Source organism: Xyrauchen texanus, chromosome 6, assembly GCF_025860055.1.
Source record: "Xyrauchen texanus isolate HMW12.3.18 chromosome 6, RBS_HiC_50CHRs, whole genome shotgun sequence".
In the NCBI taxonomy this organism is placed as follows: Eukaryota; Metazoa; Chordata; class Actinopteri; order Cypriniformes; family Catostomidae; genus Xyrauchen; species Xyrauchen texanus.
The window spans coordinates 16,695,688-16,720,097 of record NC_068281.1 but is presented as its reverse complement, the minus strand read 5'-3'; the positions used below and the strand labels follow the sequence as shown (position 1 = coordinate 16,720,097).

Sequence of the window (24,410 nt, the reverse complement as noted above, 5' to 3'; positions counted from 1 at the left end):
CCCTGTCCTGTGGCCTCCTCCCAGGCCTCCCTGACCCAGTCCCTGTCCTGTGGCCTCCTCCCAGGCCCCCTGACCCGGTCCCTGTCCTGTGGCCACCTCCCAGGCCCCCTGACCCAGTCCCTGTCCTGTGGCCTCCTCCTAGGCCTCCTGACCCTGTTCCAGTCCTGTGGCCTCCTCCCAGGCCCCCTGACCCTGTTCCCGTCCTGTGGCCTCCTCCCAGGCCTCCTGACCCATTCCCCGTCCTGTGGCCGCCTCCCAGGCCCTTGTGACCCCTTGGACTGCCTGTCTGCCCCTTGTGACCCCTTGGACTGCCTGTCTGCCCCTTGTGACCCCTTGGACTGCCTGTTTGCCCCTTGTGCCCCCTTGGACAATTTTATTTATTTTATTTTTTTTTCTCTTTTTGTGCCTTTTGGAGCATCTGGAATCCGCTCCTTAAAGCGGGGGCTCTGTCATGTTCACTGTTTTCTTTTGTTTTGTGCTTTTATGTTGAAATTTAGTTTAGTTCCTGTTTGGTTTTTGTAGTCCTTTTTGTAGTTTCATTTTATGATTGGGTTTTCCCCTGATTAGTTCTCACTCCCTGATTGTTTCCCCATGTGTTCCTCATTCCCTTGTTTGTTCCTTTTGTGTATATAAGCCCTTTTAGTTTCCTTGTTAGTTCTTGCATGTTTTGGATGCTCTGTGCCAGGTCTCCCTTGTTTTGCTTTCTTCTGAGTTTTTCTTTATGTTTTTTGAATAAACTGCTGCATATAGATCCCCATTCTCCGCCTGCTTCGTCACACATTCAATCCACACCAATTAAAATACATCAACAAAATATACTTAAATGTATAGATAAATATATGCAAAGAGAAAACATTCTAGAAATAATTAACAATCTTTATGTAACACTAACACGTTTTTCAGGGTCAATTAATGGATATTAATTTATTCCGTGGTGCAAAATACCACCCCTGCACTTTTTTGTAGTTTAAGATTTTATTATATAGGCTAGTGTGTTTTACAAACAGGCTAGTGTGTTTATGGTGTTTTACAAACACCATACCCCTTTATTTAAGTGCTTGCCTATGCAGAGCATATTATTTGTTACATGTTTTTAGCATTTATAGCCTACGAAATTTAGCATTTTGTGTCTTAAAACCAGTCTCGTTGTTTTGAATTAATGTATTATTATTAGTAAAATAAAGATGCATGTCCTGTCATTTTTGTCCTATATTCACCAAAACTCGTCTTCAAAAAAGATGAGCGTTAAACAAAACACACATAAAAGCAGTTTGCAGTAATACATTTTGTGATGCAAATTCAATATGTGTTTATGTTATGGCCATTTTAAGCAAATCTGCATTGTATTTTGAGGTGCAATTTAATTCTTGTCAAGTGTGGTTATAAACAATACATTCTGCATTAGCAGCATGTAGTGTGACCTGCCACAGTGGACCAAATTGCCATCAGCCAGCGGAGGACCAACCATGGCAAGCCTCTGGCGGCGTGCCGCCCAAAAAACACCGGCGGACCCGAGCCTATAGGCTATACCTTAAAGTGGCATATATTTATTTTTACATCGACCGAATTTTTCCGTTTCTTCCACAGTCTACGTCACATTTGATATATGTGAACGTATCCGATGCCATTATGTAAACCATACAAAATACAGTATAGGTAATAACATGCTATTGCGAGAGCGCAAGTCTCTTTCACGAGCGCGAAACGACACGAAATCGAACACTATTTCGCATTAGAAACCACTAAAGATATTTTTGTCAAAATTATCATTTTCATTTTATAATATTTCTTATTATTCCTTCATACCAACCTAATAAATACATTAATAATAATAATAATAACATAGGCTACAGAGTGTTTATTTGATTCGTTTAGGGGCGATTTATTTAGTTTAGCTACTATCCCGGATGGTATAGCATTGTGTTTATTAGGTAGGCTATTATAAAAACTAGATATTTGTCACCGATTATTATTTAACACATTAGGTTTATAATGTAACAATATCAGGTTTATAATAGGCTAATCATATTTATTATTATTATTATTGTTGTTATTATCATTATCATCATCATCATCATCATCAATTAAGCTTCTGCTATGTGACCTTTATCGGAGTTTCTTTGGTTTGGAGTGATGGCGCTTATTTACCGATAGAGGGAGACTTTAAACCACAGAGGAGGTTTTATGTTTTACTAAGCCAATGGATGTTTTATTATTCAAGATTACATATTTATTAAATTGTCTGTTATGTATGTAAATTCGTGCTCAGTTGACATAACTTATAAATATAATTGTGTTTACATTTTCATTAACGTTTCACTCTTATTTTTCCTTTTCTGTATGTTTTTCTTAATTTAATAAATAATGTTTGGAAAGTTTTTACAAACTTTGCAGTTTTTTGTTTCTTTAGTACTGTAGTCTTTATATAGTCCTCACATGTGATTTAACCAAAACCAGAGAATGAATATCTGGGGAGAACATATACCGGTGGTAGTAGCGTCTGGGTTATGTTGCAGGGTTAGTCACTTACCTCCTGTCTCTTGAAGAGACTAAGCCCCCTAGAGAAAAATTGCTGATGAATGAGTTAAACATTAGAAGTGAGACAACGCACATCCTGTGCATGCCTGAGCTTGAATCATGGGCACCATCTCTGTATGAATTACTTTTTGACAGTGTTGACACACATTTCTCATTTTGACAAATGGATAACTCTCATTTCCCTGACTGCATGTAGTGAGACTCACTGAGACTAGTCGATTGATGGATAGACAGAAATCAAGTATAGAGCTTGTTGCACAAGGTCAGAAGTTTTATAATATTGTCAGATGTCAAGATTCTTAGTTCTGAATGTTTAGAATTGAGATGTTATTTGTTTTGGAATGTTATGGCTTTATGAGACACTAAAGTACTAATAAGGAAAAGTAATAATACAAAAGGGTATTGTTATGTGTTTTTGTAGGGGAAATTTGAGCAGCTCTAAATTTTTAATTCTTTTAAAGCATGACATTTCTGAACTGCTGATTATATCCTGTTTAAACAATTAATTATTAGGGAATTATCTTATCTGTTTAAGGCACTGTGCCACTAAAACAGATAAAAACAGACTATACATTTTCAGATAATACAGTACCCCAGCTCTCATTTTCCAATCCCCCCCCCCCCCATCAATACCCATGCCTGGTGAATATATATATAACCTTGCTCTTTGACCCCATGCAACAACTATCTTCTTGTTATTCATAGCACTGGGGATTCATCCCAAAACTATGTCTCTTTGAAGATACCTCTAGATAAATGTGAAAGTAGAGGTCACTGAAATGTTTACATTGACTAAAAATTAGGTGAAGGCTGCTAAACTATTTGGATATCTAATTTTGATGGCACTGTAAGAAGGTGTGATATTGTTTCAATTAATGTAATTTAGAGCTGTCTGTGTAGATCTGTAACATATCTGTAGATCTGTATTCTTTGTTCATTAACATTTTGTTGATTTTTATGGTAACATTTTACTATAAGGTTCCTTTCGTTAATGTTAGTTAATGCATCAGTTATCATTAACAAACGAATAAAATATTTTTTACCAGCATTTATTAATCTTTGATAATGTTAGTTAATAAAAATAAAATTGTTCATTGTTAGTTCATGTTACTTTATAGTGCATTATCTAATGTTAACATACAACTTTTGATTAAAAAAATGTACTATTGTGTATAGGCTACTGTGAATTTAACATTAGCCAAGAATGATAAATGTTGTAAAAGTATTGTTCCTTATTGTAAAGTGTTATTTTAATTTTATTGAAGGCCAATATTGCTATTACTTTTATTTTTATTTGCATTACTGATACCTTATTTTATTTAATATAATTATTATTATAATTATTTTGATGTTGCTGCTTTAGTTTTTATATACTGAAAAAATCATGCCCATACGTTGAAACGGAAATTGACATTACACTGTTTTTACATAATAAAGTGGTCTGGTGAATCAAAATAATTTTCTTTACAATTGTTGATGAAGCATTAAAGGAATGTCCCGGTTTTAATACAAGTTAAGCTCAATCGACAGCATTTGCGTCATAATGTTGGTTACCACAAAAAAATGGCAAGAATCCAGTTTTACAGTGAGGTATATACAATGGAACTAAATGGGTACAACGAAAGTGAATGCCGACAATTTTGGAGGGTTTAAAAAGACATTTGAAACTTATAATTTTAAAAAAGTAGGCTTACATAAATGTTTCTGTTAAAACTCATGCATTATTTGAGCTGTAAAGTTGTTTAAATCCTAATTTTTACAGTCGTTTTAGGGTTTGTTGACATTACCGGCATGGTAATGAAGTTTAAAAATTGGCTAGGCTATAACTTAAGAGAGCAAAAATTAATAAGTGATTTTATCACACACAAATAATTTTAAACTAATTACTTTTATGTCTTGTGGCTATACTTTGAAACAGTGAGTATTTAACATAAACACTTCCATTATAAGTGCCTCACTGGAACCAAGATTTTAGCTTTTTTTTTTTTTTAAAGAAAAGGAGGGACGAGTCAAATGCTGTCGATTTAGTTTAACTTGTATTGAACACGGAGCATTCCTTTAAGGCTTGGTTCGAACAGGTAAATATGTTTATGGATGGTTAATGGTCAGTCTATCGCTTCGATTGGAATCACAGGTATGAAATTCTGTTCCCGCCCACCCCTGTAGTTCGCTTCAAAACTGACCGTTTGGAAAAGGCTGAAACACGCACTTCGAAAACCACGCCCACAACCATTACGCCACGCCCTCTCACGTCTCCCTGTCCATTCGGAGTTGCCTTGTTTAGAGGGTCGGCGGGCCATCAGAGCATCTTCCTGGCGGAAGTAGACGTAGGGATTTTTTTTGGAAGTTCTTTGACTTGCGCACTGGCTGTCAGGGTGTAGTCGGATACAGTTCCTTTTCTCCCAAAAAGTTTTTCTTCCATGGTGGTGGTTTGAAAGCAGTAACAAAGTGGAAAGTTGCAAGAGAGAAATCGAGAACAGCGAGAGGATTAAGACATAACGGTCGCTTTTTTTTGCGGGAGAAGCGATTACAACGGGTTTCCGCATGATTTTATTTATAAATTCTCAATCACGGTAGCTGGCGAGTTACCGCAAACTTTTAAAGGCTGCAAGGATTTAAGGGATCAAGACAGTGAAGTTATTCAAAGTCGCATTAACAAAAGAACACAATGTCGCTACTTGTAAACTTGTTATTATTGACTTTGTGGGCAGCGTGCGGTCATGGAGCTATGGATGAATGTACAGACGAATCCAATCGGCCTCAGCGCTGCATGCCTGAGTTTGTTAACGCCGCCTTTAATGTAACCGTGGTGTCCACTAACACTTGTGGTTCACCGCCCGAAGAATACTGTGTACAGACCGGGGTTACAGGGGTCACAAAATCATGCCACATTTGCGACGCCGGGGACCCCAGACAGCATCACGGCGCAGCATATCTCACCGATTACAACAACCAAGCGGATACCACCTGGTGGCAAAGTCAGACCATGTTAGCTGGCATCCAGTACCCGCACGCCATCAATCTGACTCTTCACCTGGGTAAGAATATTTGTTCTTTGTTTGTTTTCGTGCTGCACGAGGAACCCGTTTTCTTTGCTGTCATGTTAACGGCGCACGAGCGCAATACTGTCATTACGACATAAGCTCTCGTGCATAATTTGATCAGCACTGAGGTGACACATCCGCCTGTTTTAGTTTCTCTTGTTATATTAATAAATCACAACACCATGCCCTGTAGGCTAAAGGCGTTTTCAAATCTGCATCTCTGAGGGAGAGCAACTCCGAATCGTCCTAATTGACATCTCTGCAACGTTTTGGGAAGGTTCGTTTATGGTTATAAAACCTGAAATGAACGTTTCCAGAACGTTAGGAATTGGTTCCCAAAAAGAAACCAAATGTGAACCATATTCTTCTGTGTTTCCTCGCATGGCTCAAAGCAGCTACTTGCATTTAATTTCCTTCTTATTCTTGAAAATAGTACATTTAAGTGCACTACTGCATATACAAATATATTAGATTTGATAGATTTTCAGAGGACATAATGGCAAAAGTATTTTAATCCAAATTGTTTATTTGATCACCCTGATGCATGAATTAAGAAATCACATAGAAAAGTAATTTTTACTTCAAAAAAGAAGAATAGATTAATTATTTTCTCCCAAAATGATGTATATTGAGGTAGTTATACATCTGTCTACTTCAATAGATAATGGTCCTAATATATATATATATATATATATATATATATATATATATATATATATATATATAATGCGTGTACACATTAAAACATTTTTGTCAACTATTCCTTAAAATATTTGCCCACTGTTGTGCACGTCATGCATAAAAGGGTTTTAGCCTGATGCATAAACGCACACACAAGCACAAACATTGAATGTAGTAATCAAACTGAAGAACAAGCAAAATAACTTTGATATTGTAATGTCCCTGGATGTCTTTTACACAATTATTCATACAAAATGAACCCTCTGTTACGGACTTGGCATGGACTGACCCCTCTACTGGTTTGCCTCTGTAGGCACGAGTTCACGGGTGAAGTTGTGCACATTACGCAAATCCTTGAATTTCTGTCAGCCCAAGCAAAAAGATTGGGTTGCTGTAGGTGGTTGTTCTGGCTGTGGGAAAAGAGGACTAACATAAACAATTAGTAGTGTCCCATCAAGCTGTGACCTATGAAACCTCTCATTCCTAAGTAAAAGACTACACTACCGATTAATAATCATCATAGTCAAATGGAAATAATAAGCATGTCCTTTTTTGTCAGTGTGTCAATAAGACGTTTGCATTTGGAGAATGGAGTAGGAAGTGATTTCCATTTTAATGTCCCTATCACACACTTGACTAATTAGAACCCATTTGTTAGCACATAGCCTATAACAGAATTGCCTTTACATTTGAATTGTCTCATTAAAATGGTGTAAAAAGTGTTTTCATACTCAGTTTCCAGCTCCCACAAAATGTTAGGTCTTCTTTGATTATGTGCTCCCAAACCCTGGTTGAGCCAATATTGATATGCCCAGGTCTGGTCACTCGAACATATTTCAATTCCATTTTGTTTTCAAGAAATTACATGCTTCACTAGGGCTGGGTAAAAATAAAATTTTTTCGGAATAATCTCAAACTTTATTTAAACCATCTATATACATCGATTCTTAAAATCCCATGATCAAAAACATTTTAATTCAGTTTTGGTTGTGTTGATTATTAATATATATATATATATATATATATATATATATATATATATATACACTGTATTTAAAATAAATTGCAATTGAACTGAATAATTTGGGCCCTGGTCTAAATGTTTAAATTAATATTTATTGTTATAATTAATATGTTTGCAAAATGGACAGTATAACTAAAATATACCCAAACAAATCAGAATCGGATTAAATCTGCAAATTTTACAGAATACCCAGCCCTACGTTTGACCTTTTAAATACTTTTCATTGCCTTATACAGTGTCTTGAGAATGTCCAGTGATTTTGCTTGAGAGAGCAAAGGCATCCTGAGTGACAGATACGCATCCTAAATCTGTAATTACCGTGCTTTGATGCTCACTGATGATGGTCTGAAGTGGATTTACATACATGCACACACTCGCACTCATCTCTTTTATACCCTTTACAAAGAACTATGGCCAAAATCTCACAATTGTTGGTTTTGATCGCAAAGTTCATTCTCTTTTTTTCCAAAGTTATTCAATAGGTGGGAACCCACAAGAAGTCTGGGTCCCAGCCATGAGCATTCATTTTATGTGCTCTGCCTTTTGATGGCTTTTATGTTTATTCTGCTTTCGTTGGAATGGTCGAGGTGGAAGCAGGCATGTCTTAACTTGATACTGCTCAGAGTTCAATGAGAGTGTGGAGATTTGACCTGGACCAGCAGAGAGATGAGGTGGTAAGGAGGGATGAGCAGGGAATATTTAGAATTGAGCAGTTCTATATGTCCCAGAGTTCAGATGTGATCCTTGATGTCTGCACTCTTTATTCATTAACCAGTTCTGGCTGACCTGTCACTCTTCAAGAATGTGATGACTCAAAAACGTAAATCGTTCTCCATACTCTGGCTTATAGTCTTACATTTTAAATTACATTTATTAATTTGGCAGATGCGTTTATCCAAACAACTTACAAAAGAGGAATACATTATAAGCTAATCATCTTAAGGAGACAGTGTTTTGAAACACATTTTCTTTATTATAATTTTTTTTCTTCACATTTTAGAATAATAGTAAAGTCATCAAATCTATGGAATAACATAAATAGAACTATGAGGATTATGTTGAAAACAAAATCTGTGTTATATTTTAGCATCTTCAAAGTAGTCACCCTTTGCCTAGACATGTACTCTTGACATTTTCTCAACCAACTTCTTGAGGTATCACCCTGGGATGCTTTTTAAACAGAATTGAAGGAGCTCCCATCTGTGTTGGACACTTATTGGCTGCTTTTCTTTATTGTTTGGTCCAAGTCATCATTTTCTAAAACTTTTCGTTTTTTTAATGAAATAAATTAATATGGTGGCACAATTACATTTTTGTTTACAAAAACATTTAAGCGTACGCCAGATCAAAAGATTTTTAAGATCATGAGAAACATTTCTGTCAAGTGTTTCAAAACTTTTGACTGGTAGTGTAGTTTCAGAATTTCAACACTCCACACAAATAGAGTAACTGTGCGTTTTCTCTGTGTCGCTGCAGGTCATTAACAAAGCGTGTATGAACCAAGAACATAAAATGAATCTGGAGCGCTTTGCGTTCGCTATAGTTTATACTTGTTTGTTTATATTTTCACAGGAGTTTGGCTAAAGTCTTTCTAGCAAGTCAGTCCACTGTCAGCCATCTTTGGACGCTCCTGTGAGGCTATTTCCAGTTATGCCAGTGCAACTCCTATCTACTTGAATGGGGGAAACACCGAAATCTTAAAACATTTTTGCCAAGCTTATGTTAAAATTACATATTTCAAATCAGCAGTTAAATCTGCCAACACTGGTATAGTAAATTGTGCTTATTTACCTCATATTAGTGTTGTGTTTGAGTCAAACCAAGACTGAGTCTCTAAACAATCATTGTCCGATTGAATCTGTTTATGAATCTGAATTAAAATTTTAACCGTAAACTCAATGTCAATATTTTAAGCTTATTTTAAACCGTCACAACTAAGAAAAACAATTTGTCAATATAAATGCAACAAAAACACCTGTTGGATTTAATTCAGATGTTATTAGTATCCTGCTGAACAAACTTCAAATTGCTTTAAGAATGAAAAAATATGCTTTATGTGTGCAAACTGCAAAGACAAAACTGTCCTTCAACACACTTCTTAATGTGTTCTGTTGACTTTTTCAATATTTTGTTGATTTTCCCCTCCACTCAAACATAGACTAAAGAAACTGAAAGCTTCATTAGTTATTACAACCAGTTATTATTATTTAAAATGTAAAAAAAAATTCTGCTTCATTTACAATTTATCCATTCAATTTAGTTTAGTTTTATCTAACATTATGGGTGAAATACATGTAATTTAATTAATTATATACATTTAATATGTTTAATGCATTTAATTGATGGTAATATTAAAACATTTAATAATGCCCATAAAATTAAGCAGAAAAAAAACCAGAAAAGTTCAGATACCATTAGAAATGTATTTTTATTCTACTACACTTCACACTTTTCAGTCCTCCTGCTGTGTCCAGGTGTAGCCTACTTCCCTAAAGTGGGAATGACAAACTCTCCTTGAGCTGATGTGTTGTTCTTTTCACATTATATTTAGTATGGATAATAGGTGAATAGAGACTTCACCCCCATTCTTCATTGTATTTTCTGACATGAAACTTTGTAGATAATAATTTGCAGAGTTGGGGAACGTACTTTTAAAAGTGTACTTGAGTTATTGCTATTTCTGGATGGGAGTGGCAATCTCTTTCGCACACACACATACAGCACGTGCGCAGGTGAAAGAGAAAGTACTTTGAAAGAGTGCATGCTGCCGCTCTCAGCCAGAATAATCACACGTAAGGACATATACGCGTGAAAACTGATGCGCTATATCAAATACACAGAATGTATGATAGTCAATCTGTGCATCTTATCATGTGGCCCACGCTATTCTCCACTGCAACCACGCACAACTCAACACATGCCCCACCGAGAGCGAGAACCACACATTATAAGAGACCACGAGAAGGTTACCCCATGTGACTCTACCCTCCCTAGCAACCGGGCCAGTTGGTTGCTTAGGAGACCTGGCTGGAGTCACTCAGCACGCCCTCTTATCTAATAAAAATAAAATAACAATGATTATAAAGTTCAGTAAACTTGCATTTTTGTGTATAGCTGTCCACATTTTATTTTTATTCTTGAAAAATATATATAAAAAAATATTTAAGCAGATCTGTATTTCAAACATGTAAAGATCATATATCAGCCCACCAAGAGACCAAATAGTTGGCCTAAATTAAAAGGTGGTGAAGGTAACAAGTACTTAAGCTTTTAGAAGTTGAGTCAAGTCCATAAATAAACTTTAGCAAAGCGAACACTGATCACTCTGATGGTGACTTTAAACAAAACAACTTTTTACTGCAAAACACAAAGCGCTAGAACATCTATTAATTCAAAACCGATTGTTTACAAATTATTTACATGTCTTCATAAGTCAGTTTGTTGCAACAGTTCATATTGCTCTGCCTTACAAGGTTCCCACAGAATTTGACCCATGACTTCAACAAATGGATAACATCCTTAATGATATGAGGCTAAATAAAACATTTTGATTCCCACATATTTCCTGATTTTCTGTGGTGGAGCCTAGATTTATAGACTTACAACAGTAAAATTGAAACTTCCATTTCATAGAGATGCACAGTTTCAACAGTAAATGGACCAATCATATGCAGTTATTTTGCACAAAACATTTTGTCAACATGTATGGTAAGGTCATTATATAATACTATACAATCCAACATCTGATAACAATATTGCTTATGTATTTATGATATGAAAATAATCCTTGTCAATGAATCGGGAGGGGGATTTGGTTGGAGGGTCAGTGATCAAACTGAGCATGCTCAAAAGCCTGTATGTTCTACCTTCACCACCAACCTTATATTGTATGTGCTCCCTGTTTAAAAATGTAAATTGCTCTGACTTAAATGGCATAAAAGTTGACTTGATTGTTTTAAGTAAACTCAGTTTAGTCCAATATTATGTAGTTCTATCAACTTTTAAAATTGAGCTTATCTGACAAAATTGAAGTTGGAATTTTTTTTTACAGTGTAGATCAATTAACTGCTTTCAGATGGTTATTTAATAATTGCAACAGGCCTAGCGAGAGACGTATTTAACACTACCTTAGCTGATGTCATACCTTTAAATATTCGATTACACAATGTGTCATGTATTCTTGGACTGACCGATGAAGATGGTAGCTTGCTTACTCAAAACCCAGTATCATGATTATAACTGTATTGTGTACAGCACAAAAAAGCTTGTGTCAAGCTTGAGTCAGTTTGGCAAAACTGTCTCATTGTTGTCTATATTATTGAGCAGGCATCGTGTCTAAGTTTATCTTCAGAAATTCTTGAAAGGGCCAAACGGATTTCAGAAGAAAGTTTGTGGAGTGTGAGAATTTCCTTTCAGCTGATAACCTGCAAAAGATGGTAATTCATTAACTTGAATTCGTGAATGGCCCTTATCGTGCCCTATTTCCTCCCTTTCTGATTGAAAGAAGGAATCTACAGTGCTTGATGTGAACTGTCAGTCTGTCTGGAAAAGCTTGTTTTACTTGGAGCTAATGGGTATTTAGCATACTCTAAATTAAATAAGCTGGCCAAATGACCCTGATTTACTTTACAAGAGCCAAACATTTTGAGTTTTCTTCCTCTCTTTGTCACTTTCCTGTCTCCTCACTCTTTCTCTCTCAATTACTCATATGAGAGGAGACGATGAGTGCTAGCAGTGTGGGAAAGGGAACAGCCGAATGTTTTCTGGGCTCTGGGGTCCTTGTCTCTCATCCCGCACAGGCTTTTTCCCAAACTCCCATCAAAGAACTTGTCATTTCTGAAGAGGGACCAGATGGTCCAAATTATACCAATCTGAGTTTAGGGGGGTTGAAGTAGAGCAAGCTATCTGCGTAGAACCCATTGTTATTCTCTGGAAGGTATGATCTCAGTGTGGGAAACTTGTGCTCATAACAACCTTTGTAGTCCTGCTGTTCATGTAACAGCAAGATTTTGTTTTACTCCAGTTGTCATCAGTCTATTGCTTTTTCCCTTTGAGAGGATATTGGCAGCTCATAGTGAATTGGTTTGGAATTGCATCATCATAACAAAGTTATGACAAAAACAAAGTTTTTCCCCTTAACTTGATAAAGTCTTGTTTTTTGTTGACTGGAATAGTGGAATGAGCCCTTGGGGGCCACTGTTTGCTGCTCTTGCCATCACTGGTTGGTGCTTGTAACAAATGACTTGACCCCATTAAAAGTTTAGCTCTGGAGATTTAACGCTAGTTTGGCATAAATAAGCCTGCCTGCGTAATGGCTGATGGTTTCTACATTCCACTGTGGTGCTTTGATTTTTTTGTGTTGGATGCTTCTTGGGAAACATTTAAGAGTTATTCAAATATCTGCTTTTTATCAGTTTCACAGAGAATTTTCCAAAGTATAATTTAGCATATAAACACCTTCACCGGCGTGCTTACCAGTTTGATGAATCAAAGTGTGCTCTGCTCTGCCATTCTGCAAAAGCCCCATTCCTGCCTGCTCTAAATATTGGATAATTTAATGCACAAGTTGTGTGCACATTACTTAATAAAATAAAAAAAGAGAGATCCACATCGGATTCCCATTCCCATTCACATCTCACGACAGAACCGTCCATTCCCCTCTTCAACTCGGAATGTTAGCTCCGAGGGAATGCAGACCTCTAGCCCACATCACTTATTTTTCATTAATATTTATTTAAAAAAATTAATGCACCCATAATCAAAATTTTGGACAACAATGAAAACATAGAAATGGATGACTGCTTTTGTAGTTTTGAAACCTGACATACAAAAATAAAAAAATTGTGTTTGAATTAGAAAAACCAAGGTTTGCCAGTTATGGTTGATACCGATATGGTGTTGTATTTCCTCCCATATAGAGAGGAGCAAATTAGTAATTAGTTGTATTGCTGCTTTGAAATGTGCTTCAAGGACACATGGATACTTTCCCATAGTTGACCCTCCTGTATTTAGTTCGCACCTTTTCACACACACTCTGTATGTACAGATTTTCCTTGGTCTTTCAATAGCTTGAGGCTTAACAGGCTCAATGCTCTCAGCTCAACCTGCAAGCAGTACTCATCTTGTTTGGATTTAGCCCTAATTAGATGTCTTTGATTGGGCGAGTTGGCACTTAGGTACCGATAGGCCACCTTATTTAAGTCTTTGCAGGTGACAACATGCATTTAAACTCCAGGCCGCAGTGACAGCATATGTTTGCAGAAGGCTTTAGTCTCCTGCCAGCACTGTATTGTGAGAATCAATCATATGCTCTCATATCTAATTGTTTTGCTGCTCCATCTGATCTAGGCTGGGAGTCTAAACCTGTAGGCTAATGAAATGTAATTTAAAGCATGAATGTGACGGCTCAAACACGTGCTTGTGCATGAGGTGAATGACACTGTGGAGTGGTTAATGTCACATCAGTGTTATCAGGAGCTTGAAAACACTCCCATGAACACTAGAAGTGCATCAGGTGGCCTTTGGGCTGATGCCAGTGTTGTTACCTGCTGCAGAGTTGCCAAAACGAAATGATATCTGCTGTCTGATATGACCTGATATCTCCTATTTTGGCGTTAACCAGTTCATGTAGCATTTCAGTCTGACATACCTTGTAAATAGATAAAACCTGCAGGTCTCTTCCTTGTTTTGGTTTTGCGTTTTTGTTTTTACACAAGATTTCTGATATATTTTTTAAAGCATCTTAAAAATATTTTCCATACATTTTGAACCACAGACATTCTGTGTCATACTCTATTTTCATCAATGAGTTGACTTTTGTTTTCATCATTGACTGAAGGCCACTTTGCTTTTACAGTAAAGCATGATTTGAAAGTAGATCAAACTATGTGTTCTTTTTTGTCTTGTTTTTATTTATATATAATTAAAAACTGAATGTAAATACTAAATATTGATATTTTCAGTGGAAGATATTATATTTAGAGATCAACCGATAATTGGATTTTCCGATATATATTTTTTCTGATATTCAAGCATTTTTCTTTAATCTGATATTGTTTTAGTAATTTCTGGTCCACCGACAAATGGCACCATCTAACAGGAGTTTCTGAAATTGCACGCAAGATGGCCATTGCAGCAGTGTGTGTGTGAGAGCAAACAGTGCTGGTGGTTGTCCACAGCAGGTAAATTGCTTTTGCAATGTATTGCTGAATTAATAAATTGTATTAAACATACTAGCCATTCATGTTGTAGTGAGATGTGTTACATAAATGCTTTATGTGTAGTGTAGTAAAAAACAGAGATGAACTTAGGTTAAGACAAATCCTGCGAAGTTTCAAAGACAGAACATTACTTCACATTAATGAACTCGAAGAGCCTTGGATGAGTGTATGTTAAAAATATGACTGTTTAATTTAATTCTTTGTTGACTGTTTATTAGTCTTGTAAATGTGCTGTTCAGGTAGATGCTCATGTTCCATTGGAATGCCACCGTATGTCAGCACAGCTCTGAACAAGATACACTTGTTTAAAATTCCTTTTAATTATATTAACATTTACAGGGCTTCAGACTGCGACTATAATGCATATGCGACAAAAAATAATTGTGACTATAATTCTAAACTGAATGCTTCTAAAATGTAGTCGCCTTTGGCGACAGTTGGGTTGTGTGCATTCATATGCGGTTTCGTCAGATAACATCTTGTGAGTTTTTGAATACATCTATAGAGTGTGCACTAGTCTGTCTCGCGCCACTTTTCACCTGTTCTGGTGTGATGAGCTCGCTACACGCAACAACAAACCCAAGGCCAGAGAGTCGTGATCAAATGAATCACATGAATTTCATGAATCACCCGAAAGAACTGAGATTTTGAACTCAGGCGCTCAAATCAGATTCACTTTCTCAGAATCAGATTCTGAATCAGATTCACTTTCTCAGCGAATCAGCCATCAGTTAGCTCACAACTGAGAGCGCAGACATTTCAAAGTAAGAGTGCCATTTGTATTTCGAGCTTCTTTATAATTAAAAGTCCTGTATTGTGTACCACTTTTGGTAAATGTAATCAATTAATTACCACTAATTATTGATTACATTTACATTTAAAACCAGTTTTCACAATTCCTGACATTTAAGTGTTGAAAACATTCCCTGTCTTAGGTCAGTTAGGATCACTACTTTATTTTAAGAATGTGAAATGTCAGAATAATAATAGAGAGATTTATTTATTTAAGCTTTTATTTTTTTCATCACATTCCCAGTGGGTCAGAAGTTTACATACACTTTGTTAGTATTTGGTAGCATTGCCTTTAAATTGTTTAACTTGGGTCAAACATTTTGAGTAGCCTTACACAAGCTTCTCACAATATGCTGCTGGAATTTTGGACCATTTCTCCAGACAGAACTGGTGTAACTGTGTCAGGTTTGTAGGCCTCCTTGTTTGCACATTTGTTTTTTCCAACTCCCTTTCATGGTGAAATCGTCAGGATTCGTATGACTTCACTAAATTTGGCTAATTCATATGATATTGTGTGACTGCACTAGTTTGAATTCCTATGATTTACACTACAGTCAATGACGTCCCTGGACATCGTTTCCATCTAATACGCAACAATTACTTGCTTTTGTCACACACAACAGCTTCCTATCATGTTTACACACGCTAATGATTGGTTAGGTTTGGATAAGTGGTTTGGGTAAGGGCATAATATTAATAAGTATGTCTTTAACGCATCGTGCATGAAACTCGCACTTACTTCCGCATTAGACATTCGGGAATTTGTACGAGTTTATGCATGCAAGACCATACTTATGTTGTAAATTATGTATTAATTTTCATGAGATCGGGTTGTGCTTTTCACTTTTCTGAGAATGTATAATTATTCCTGTGAACTTTTTGCCTTCATTTTATTAAACAACACCATAACCTTTAAATTGTAGGCCTAGTTTAAAATAGATTACATTCATGCAATGTTTATTTATATGCTCCAAATTGTTTCTCTGTTGAACTGTAAAATAAAGATGAAATAAAAAATGTATTATATTAATAAAAAAATCTCTTCTGCATACACTCTAAAAAATAAAACATTGGGTCAACAAAAAAAAATGTTAACCGTTTCCACTAGAATTTCTAAGTTAAGACTGCTGGCAGAATTACATTAATTCAAAGCAATGTTTTGAGTATGGTGAATTACCTTTTAGGCCACAATAAAACACATTTTTAAGTAACATGAACTTAAAACATTATGTTGAATCAACTTAATTACTTGCATTCATGTTGAAAATTATTAAGTTCATGTTACTTAAAAATGTGTTTTATTGTGGCCTAAAATCTTCTTCACCTTACTTAAAACATTATGTTGAATCAACTTACTTAATAATTTTCAACATGAATGCAATTAAGGTGAAGAAGATTAGTCCACAATAAAACACATTTCTGAACTGAGGCTAAGTTTTTATCAACTTAGCCTCCTGCGAAACACAGGCTATCGCAATGCAATGCCTCCTGAAGACATTTGGGTCTTTGATCAAGAGAGTTGGAGATTTTTGATGGGACAATTAGGACTTCAGAGAGGAATTCAATTTTTAAAATATAAACAGACAACATTAATGATCACTTTTTTCCACATGATATTCAGGCTTACCATGTGCTGTGTCTGCTCTTCTGTCATGACCTTGAGAAAACTTCTTTAGCCAAGCTGAGCTGGAATCCCCGTAGCTACAGAGCCTTGCTGTCTCTGTGAAGCAAGAAGCAGTTAAAATCAAATGATTACAACACAATCTGAGGAACATAAGGATGGTGTGTGTGTTTGTTTGTTTGTTTGTTTGAGGATGCCTGAGGGAAAACAGCAAGAAGATGACAAACACCTTCTGAAAGGTTGCTATAGTAGGTTTATTTAGAGGCATGAGGGGCTGTCAAAACCTGGCAACCGAACAGCAAAAAGAACAGAAATTCAGATTGTTTAAATTAACAGTAGCACTAAATCCTTAAAGGGATAGTTCACCCCAAAATGTAAATTCTGTCAGTAATTACTCTCCCTCATGTTGTTCCAACCCCGTTAGACTTTCGTTCTTCGGAACACAAATTAAGATATTTGTGATTAAATCTGAGAGCTGGATCACTCCTCCATAGGCTTCTAAGAGATTGAAACTTGCCAGCCCAGAAAAGTCATTAAAGACATCGTTAAAATAGTCCAAGTGACTACAGTGACTCAACCTTAAATTTATTAAGTGATGAGAATACTTATTGAGCGCAAAAAAAAAACAAACAAAAATAACGACTTTATTCAAGTATTCATTTCCTCTCTGTCGGCTTCGAGATTTCACGTAGTGTAACAGCGTAGAAGTGCAGTAGATAGATAGTAAAAGAAAGCTCGGCACACAGACTGTAGGCCTACTGTAGGCCCTTGCACAGAGTCCGACATTTTCGTAGCCTATACGTTTTTTCGGATTCGTAATTCGGTGGCTCTGAATTGTCAAAACACCACTCAAACACCATTCAAACTGCTATCTACCCGAAAATCGAACCCGATCCAATTTTTTTTAACGAGGGACTAAAGTTTCGGCGGTAGTGTGCAAGTGTGATTGACATAACGTCGTATTTTAACGTGCAAAAATTTCAGCCGCGAATTTCGGACTCAGTGTGCAAGGGCCTTTAAGGACTTCCAGATTTCGGTATTCGGTTACAGTAGGCTATCATCACAAACAGAATCCTGAGCGATTGCATATTAATTAAGCATAAAATTACTTACCATTCACCACGCGCTTCAATGCGTTTCAGCTGTAGTCACTCGTCTGGCCTTGAACATGCGCGCACATGCGGGAAACTGTGGGCCGTTTACACGTCATCAAATTGTATTTTACATTAACAGAACTTAAATTTAAATTATTTTTTATTAACTGAAAATGTTAAACTCTGACAACTCATGATTGTATATTTAATCAATAGGCACAATTTGTGTGTCATCCAAGCTCAATAAGATAACAATTACAAGTAAAAACTGTAACAGTATCTCAGAACTTGATTTTTTATTTCACAACAATATATATATTTAAGTAATGACTAAAGGGCCTCTCTGTTATCGGTTATGTAAATATAAAAATATTTGTTTATTAGTTTTAGTTATTAATTATATTACAGTAAAATACAATAATAATTATCTGCTAGCTATTATATAGCTGTCAATTAACTGCTTTCCTTTTAAAACTCTCATTAATTAAAGTTTGTTGGGCTCTAATTAAATTCCTATTGAAAGCAGGCAGTGAAACGGCGGTGTAGTTTACTGACAACTTTAAACAACTTTCAAAATATATCAGATAGCAGGCCCTTCGCTCGGTTATGTTACAACAAATAGATCTTCAAAAGCTTCAAAGCACTGCATCTAGGTATTGAAGTTTGAAACCGATCTATCTGCTTCCTTGCAGATTGTCATTTGCCAAATACAGCTGTTTTCATACATAAACAGAGCTTGACCAGATGGGCACAGAAATTTTATCCCAACACAATGAGAAACATCAATGCGCTCGTTTAGTCTCCAAATGTTCCTCCAGCAAATCATCACGCTTGCACAAAATGAATGGTTGAAAGAGCATGTTCATCCTTTATTATAATACCCTTCCTCAGGCATCAGTGATGGCTTTTACAGTGAAGCAAGATTTGAAACTAGAGCAAACTGCGGTTTACAAAGAGATCATGAACTACATTGGTTCCTGATTTCTGAAAGTGCATGGAACAAAAGGTCAATATATTACCTGGTTCATTCTAACTAACGTACAAAGCAAGTTAATTAGTTTAAATTGCACAAAAGAATTAATATGGAAACTTTGCTTCTTACATTTTTACATAATATTATGCCTATTTTTAACTTGAGTATGTAGATACGGTATTAAAAAAAATGTACTCACTCAAAGCTGATTTTAGGATTAACTAAAGGTTCAATACAGTGTCAACAGGGTAAAAAGTAATACTTTCCTTTGTTAAATCTGGATTACACTAGGATGCTCAAACAGCATGCCATTTGGGAAAATATCATGTTCTTGTAAAAACAACATCATGCTGTTTCCTCTGGTAGCTGGGCAAATAGTTGTTTTAGTACTCTATACCTTGAGTTACAGTATGGTTTCCTGTGCTATGGTAATCTGATGTGCAGGAAAAACAAGCTCAATCTTCTCTGTCAGAATATAAGCAAATAATCTTCTGGCAGCTTATTCCACAGGAGAAAAGTAGGTCGTTTTTGGCATGTAATACAGGGGTTTGACTTAAGTCTATTAAAACATTTAGCTTTGGATCATTTATTGGAATCATAATAGTAATCAAAAGATCGACTATTTTCTTTTATCTTTGATGGTGACCATATTTATATGCCCTTAGTTCACCCAAAAATGAAAATTCTCTCAAGATTTACTTACTTTTGAGCTTACCAGATGTGTATGACTTTCCTCCTTTGCAGAACCGAAATGAAGTGTTTTATAAGCCCATTTCAGCTCTGTTTGTCCATACAATTCAAGTAAACGGGTGTCATCAGGATGCTGGCTGTTTGACAGTCTAAAAGGCATATTTAGGCAACATACAAGTAATCCACATGTCTCCAGTCAATCAATTAATGTCTTCTGAAGCAAATATATAGATTTGTGTAAAACAAATTTAAATTAAAAAGTTTTTAACATTAAGTAGTTGCTTCCGGGCCAGCACTGGACATTCATTCCTAAATTGTATACAAATCACGCGTTTCCAACTTCTTGTGTAAACATGCCATTGTACTTGAATCACGTGACGGTGATGCGTCGACTGCTGGCAGGAAGCGATTTTTAAATGTTATTAAATGTTATTAAAGTTGAAATTATCAATTTATTTTTTACACAAATGTATCGATTTGGTTCAGAAGACATTAATTGATTGACTGGTGTCGTGTGGATTACTTTTATGCAGCCTAAATATGCTTTTGGACCTTCAAACAGCCAGCAGCCTGATGGCACCCATTTACTTGCAATGTATGGACAAACAGAGCTGCAATGGGCTTTTAAAAATCTTCAGTTCGGTTCTTCTGAAGAACTCAAACACATCTGGGGTTTCATAAACGTAAGTAAATCATGAGAGAATTAAAATCTTTGGGTGAACTAACAATTTAAGACCTTTGTGGCTTTATGGGCAATCACATCCTCTGAACAACATTGAATTATGAATCAGTAATGTGTTAAAGTTAGCAGTTGAAAGTCTTACCATATTTGACTATTATTATGCAGGTACATTATTTGACTTATTGAAGTGGACACTTATGTCATAAGGGCAAAAGCACATGGTGCATCTTGGCTGCATGTCAGAACTCTCCGTACTAATTTTGAATGATATGATCCATGTGATTGCTGCTTGCCATCATGGCTTGTCTAGCCAATTTAGAAACAAGTGGTGGAAATAATAGCAGCGCTTAAAAGTCTGTTGAATACAGCCTGTAAGACTTAATATTTTACCAAATATTCAGTTTTTTAATTATATTTGCTAGATTTCTGATATATTCTGCAACATATAGACAGAATACAGATATTCTGTGCCATTCTCTTTATGTTCATTGGAGTTGACCAAAGGTCACTTTGGTTACTGGTTAAGAGAAAAAAAGTCGAGCTGTAATTGTAATACGAAACTCTGCAGTCCTTGCTTTTGTCTCCCTTGTCCAAACACGATCTCCTCCTGAGGAATAACAAAGACATTTCTGCACTTTGTTGTGACATTCTTCCTGCCTTTGTGCTGTATAATTGTCCGGAATGCACGTTTGCTTGTTTCTCCAAATGCCCTCCTACACCGCTGCAGTTAAATGGTGTGAAGTGGTAGAGAAAGCTAAAAAACTCTATCTAGAAGTGCAAAGATAAAGTATAGGCCATTGTTCATTTATAATCCAGTTCAATCTTATTGGTGAGAGTGCTCTTGCATTTCTCTAATAGTCTGTATGGTCATATGTGCCGTATTGTACTTTAAGCAATCTCTGCTGCTTTATTTGTGCATAGTTTACACAACGGTTGTGCATGATTTGCTCCTTTTTCTCAGCTGATAACTGCTTTCCAGAAGAGAATGAAGTGTTATCTTTCTCGTTTTTTACCAGTTGCTAAGTGATTATTTATTTTTTTGTTTGTTTTGTTGTGGAACTCTTGCAAAAACTCTTTAAAATATGCAGTTTTTTTTTTATCATTGTATCTAAAAATATTTCAACCTAATATCATGGAAAAACTTTACTTTGCCTTCATTTTTGCAGACTGATTTTTACGTAGCTTGTGGAATGAATCACAGCATTTTCCTGGTGAAATAAACACACAAGGACACTTCCACACTAATCACAAGAAAAACGATAGATTATAATTTCATAAAAACATACTTTTCGCTCTGTTCCTCACACAATGCTATCTTATAACATCAAACACATTTACGATAGTGCATGACTTGTAAGTCAATACATTTTAAAGTTTGCATTACATAACCAATTACATTTACAAGCTTATTTAATTGTGATGAAGTTGGTCAAACTGATTTAGTTTAGGGATGTGCAAGACTAGTCGACTAAACAGTTCTGATGCTGCTAATCGACACTAGAATTACTAGTCGGTTAATATTTTTCCCCATTAATCTGTTCAACACTTATATGTTTGGCTTTATATTTTTACAGAGGCTGCACTTAAATTAGTCATATTAATGTTACACATTTTAAATATAATTAATAATACAAACATTATTAAAAAACGAGGATATCGGGAGCAGATATAAAGTTTCATTTCACCGCAGAGCTGCGTGTGCTCTCTCTCACTCGTGGACCGCAGAGGAAAATGTCCTCTCGCTAGACAAGAAAACAGCAAAGTAGCTATGAAAATCACTTCGGTGGTGGTGCGGGAAGCAGATTTCCAAAATGTTGGTTGAAATTCGGATGTTTTCACATTTGAGTCTTTCTCATTGTAAGTTATTTTCTCGCTGAGCAGGCTTTTTCAAGCGCAGGATAGCTGCCTCAGGTGAGTCAAGTCCCCTCTTTCACCAGACCGCGTTGACGTGTTAATTTTGCTCATCAAAAAATGCTTTTGAGTAAGTAGCTTAGAAAATGACATGTTTTAGGCAAGGAATGCCATTTTTATTTTTATCTGCTGATTAACAATGCTATTTTCAGTGTGGTGCCGACTGCTTAATGGGTTAAACTATCTTTTATTCTGTGTGCATGTCATGTTTAGAATACATTAGGTTTATGTAGGCTACATCACAGGCCTATGTTTCTATCCTATAGCTGTTTTTCTACATCGTAACTGTTATTGGTTAACGTTCTTTACAGAACTGCTGTCATATTAGATCAATGGCTAATGCACGACCCCATGTCGCAAAATACGCACAGCTTTCAGCACATTTTTTCTCTCTCTCATAGATTTGGCTTAGCCTACCCGGTCCTGCACTATTCATTCAATTGTTTTCAGTAAATAAACCTGTAATTGCTAAAGGTGAATGCATGTTATGTTCTATATTTAATGTATAATGCAAGATGAGCAAGTCGCAGATAAATGCCCCTTTTCAGCAGAATTTAGTGTTGGATTTGGAATAGATTAAGCGTTTTAAATAATCCACATTACATTTTATTTTTACTGTTTTCTGAAGTTTGGTTTCTATTTTTTTTTTTTAACTAGTTGACTAGTCGACTCCAAAATGTTCATTTAAACATCATTGAAATGAGTTCTGTACATCCCGAATTGCATTGCACTTGTAACGCGAAGTACCACGGTGCAAGTCCAGAAGAGCAAGCAAGTCGACTATTATATAGTTGCTTCAGCAGTTTGCTTTTTTTCTTCTCACATTTGCCTTTTATTACACTATCGGTTTGGTTGAAGTTTAGAGTTGGGGGGAGGTGATTGTGGACTGTCGTTTCTGGGTTGGTTTTTTTGTTACTCGATAGAGCATTAACCTTAATAATGTGTTTGGGAGAACATTTAACTCACTGCTAGTGCCAAACAGTGGATATTTCCCCATGGAACTGCCATGACACGTGTAATGAACCACATAATGTAATTTTGCAAAAATGTCATCATAGTCATGTCATTTTCATGATATCAGGCTAGAATATTTGTTCATAATCATAGCATCTTGAAAGCTGATTTACTCTGTCCTCCTGCTCTGATAAAGGCTACCTGAGTACATGTAAAAGTTTGTAAAGGCTAAAACCACCACTAACTCATTTGTCTTTTTATGGCAATCAGAAGCTGCATAGACCTGTCTTCAGCAATTTGAGGCCAGCAAGGATAAAAGGAACTCCACCAAGAAGCTTACTAATGAGAAATGTTATAGCTGCTTAAGGAATGTCTTTAATGGCGACTTACTCCTTAAACTTCTTCACCAGAGAAGCCTCCATCGTGTGTGCATGTGAGTGGATGTTAGGGTCCTATCTTTAGATCTGAGGCATGGGCCAGCGCTTCCTCTCTATCTCTATCCCACCCTCTTCAAGTTCTACTCCACAAAATCCCTTTGTCTTCTTTTCATTACATGGGGGAAGGGTTATCTAGTAACTGGATTAGTCTTTTTGCTTGGTTATTCCTACTTGTCTGTTCATACACCTCCACCGTTCTGTCTCCCTGTGTTCTCTGTCATTTTCCTCCATCGCTTATTTTCACTCTTCTCTTCCTGGCTTTGTCTTTCAATGGGAATATTCTTAATTAAAACTCACTCTCACACAAATCCTCTGACCTGTCTCAAAGAAGTCTTCTTAAAGATGAGATGTTAAACACCAAATTTACACTCTAAAAGCTTAACCATGGCCTGTGTTTGTAGTCCATTCATCACTGTTTACTTTTAAGTTTAAACTTAACATTCCTGCTTTTGAGAGTAAATTGAAATCCCTGTATTGGGATTGCTTCAGGTTAGGGCTACACAATTAATTGAGATTATAATTACGTCAACTGCAAATAAATAATCGTGACATTTAAAGCATTTTATTGAAGTTTACTTCCGTTGTCTTAAAGCTTTCTGTTTACAAAGTCTTTACAAAGTCTTTTTGCAGCACAAGTATTGTAATAAATCAAATTAGTCTATAGTCCTGTCATTAACGACAACTGATCCTAATGACTAAGTTTTAACAATTGCATGTTTAATGTTTCTATTCTGAGCAATGGTTTTGAG

At 36.0% G+C, this 24,410-nt stretch overlaps 1 protein-coding gene across 1 annotated transcript in view; it reads left to right on the top strand.

Moving 5' to 3' along the window:
- The first annotated feature begins 4,924 nt into the window (after window positions 1-4,924).
- The window catches only part of lamc1 (laminin, gamma 1), a 114,332-nt gene continuing 94,846 nt past the window's right edge, over window positions 4,925-24,410 (top strand). Inside the window, exon 1 of the mRNA XM_052128526.1 lies at window positions 4,925-5,576. Coding sequence (XP_051984486.1) covers window positions 5,207-5,576 — 370 coding nt within the window. The 5' untranslated portion in view covers window positions 4,925-5,206. The remainder of the gene's footprint in view (window positions 5,577-24,410) is intronic.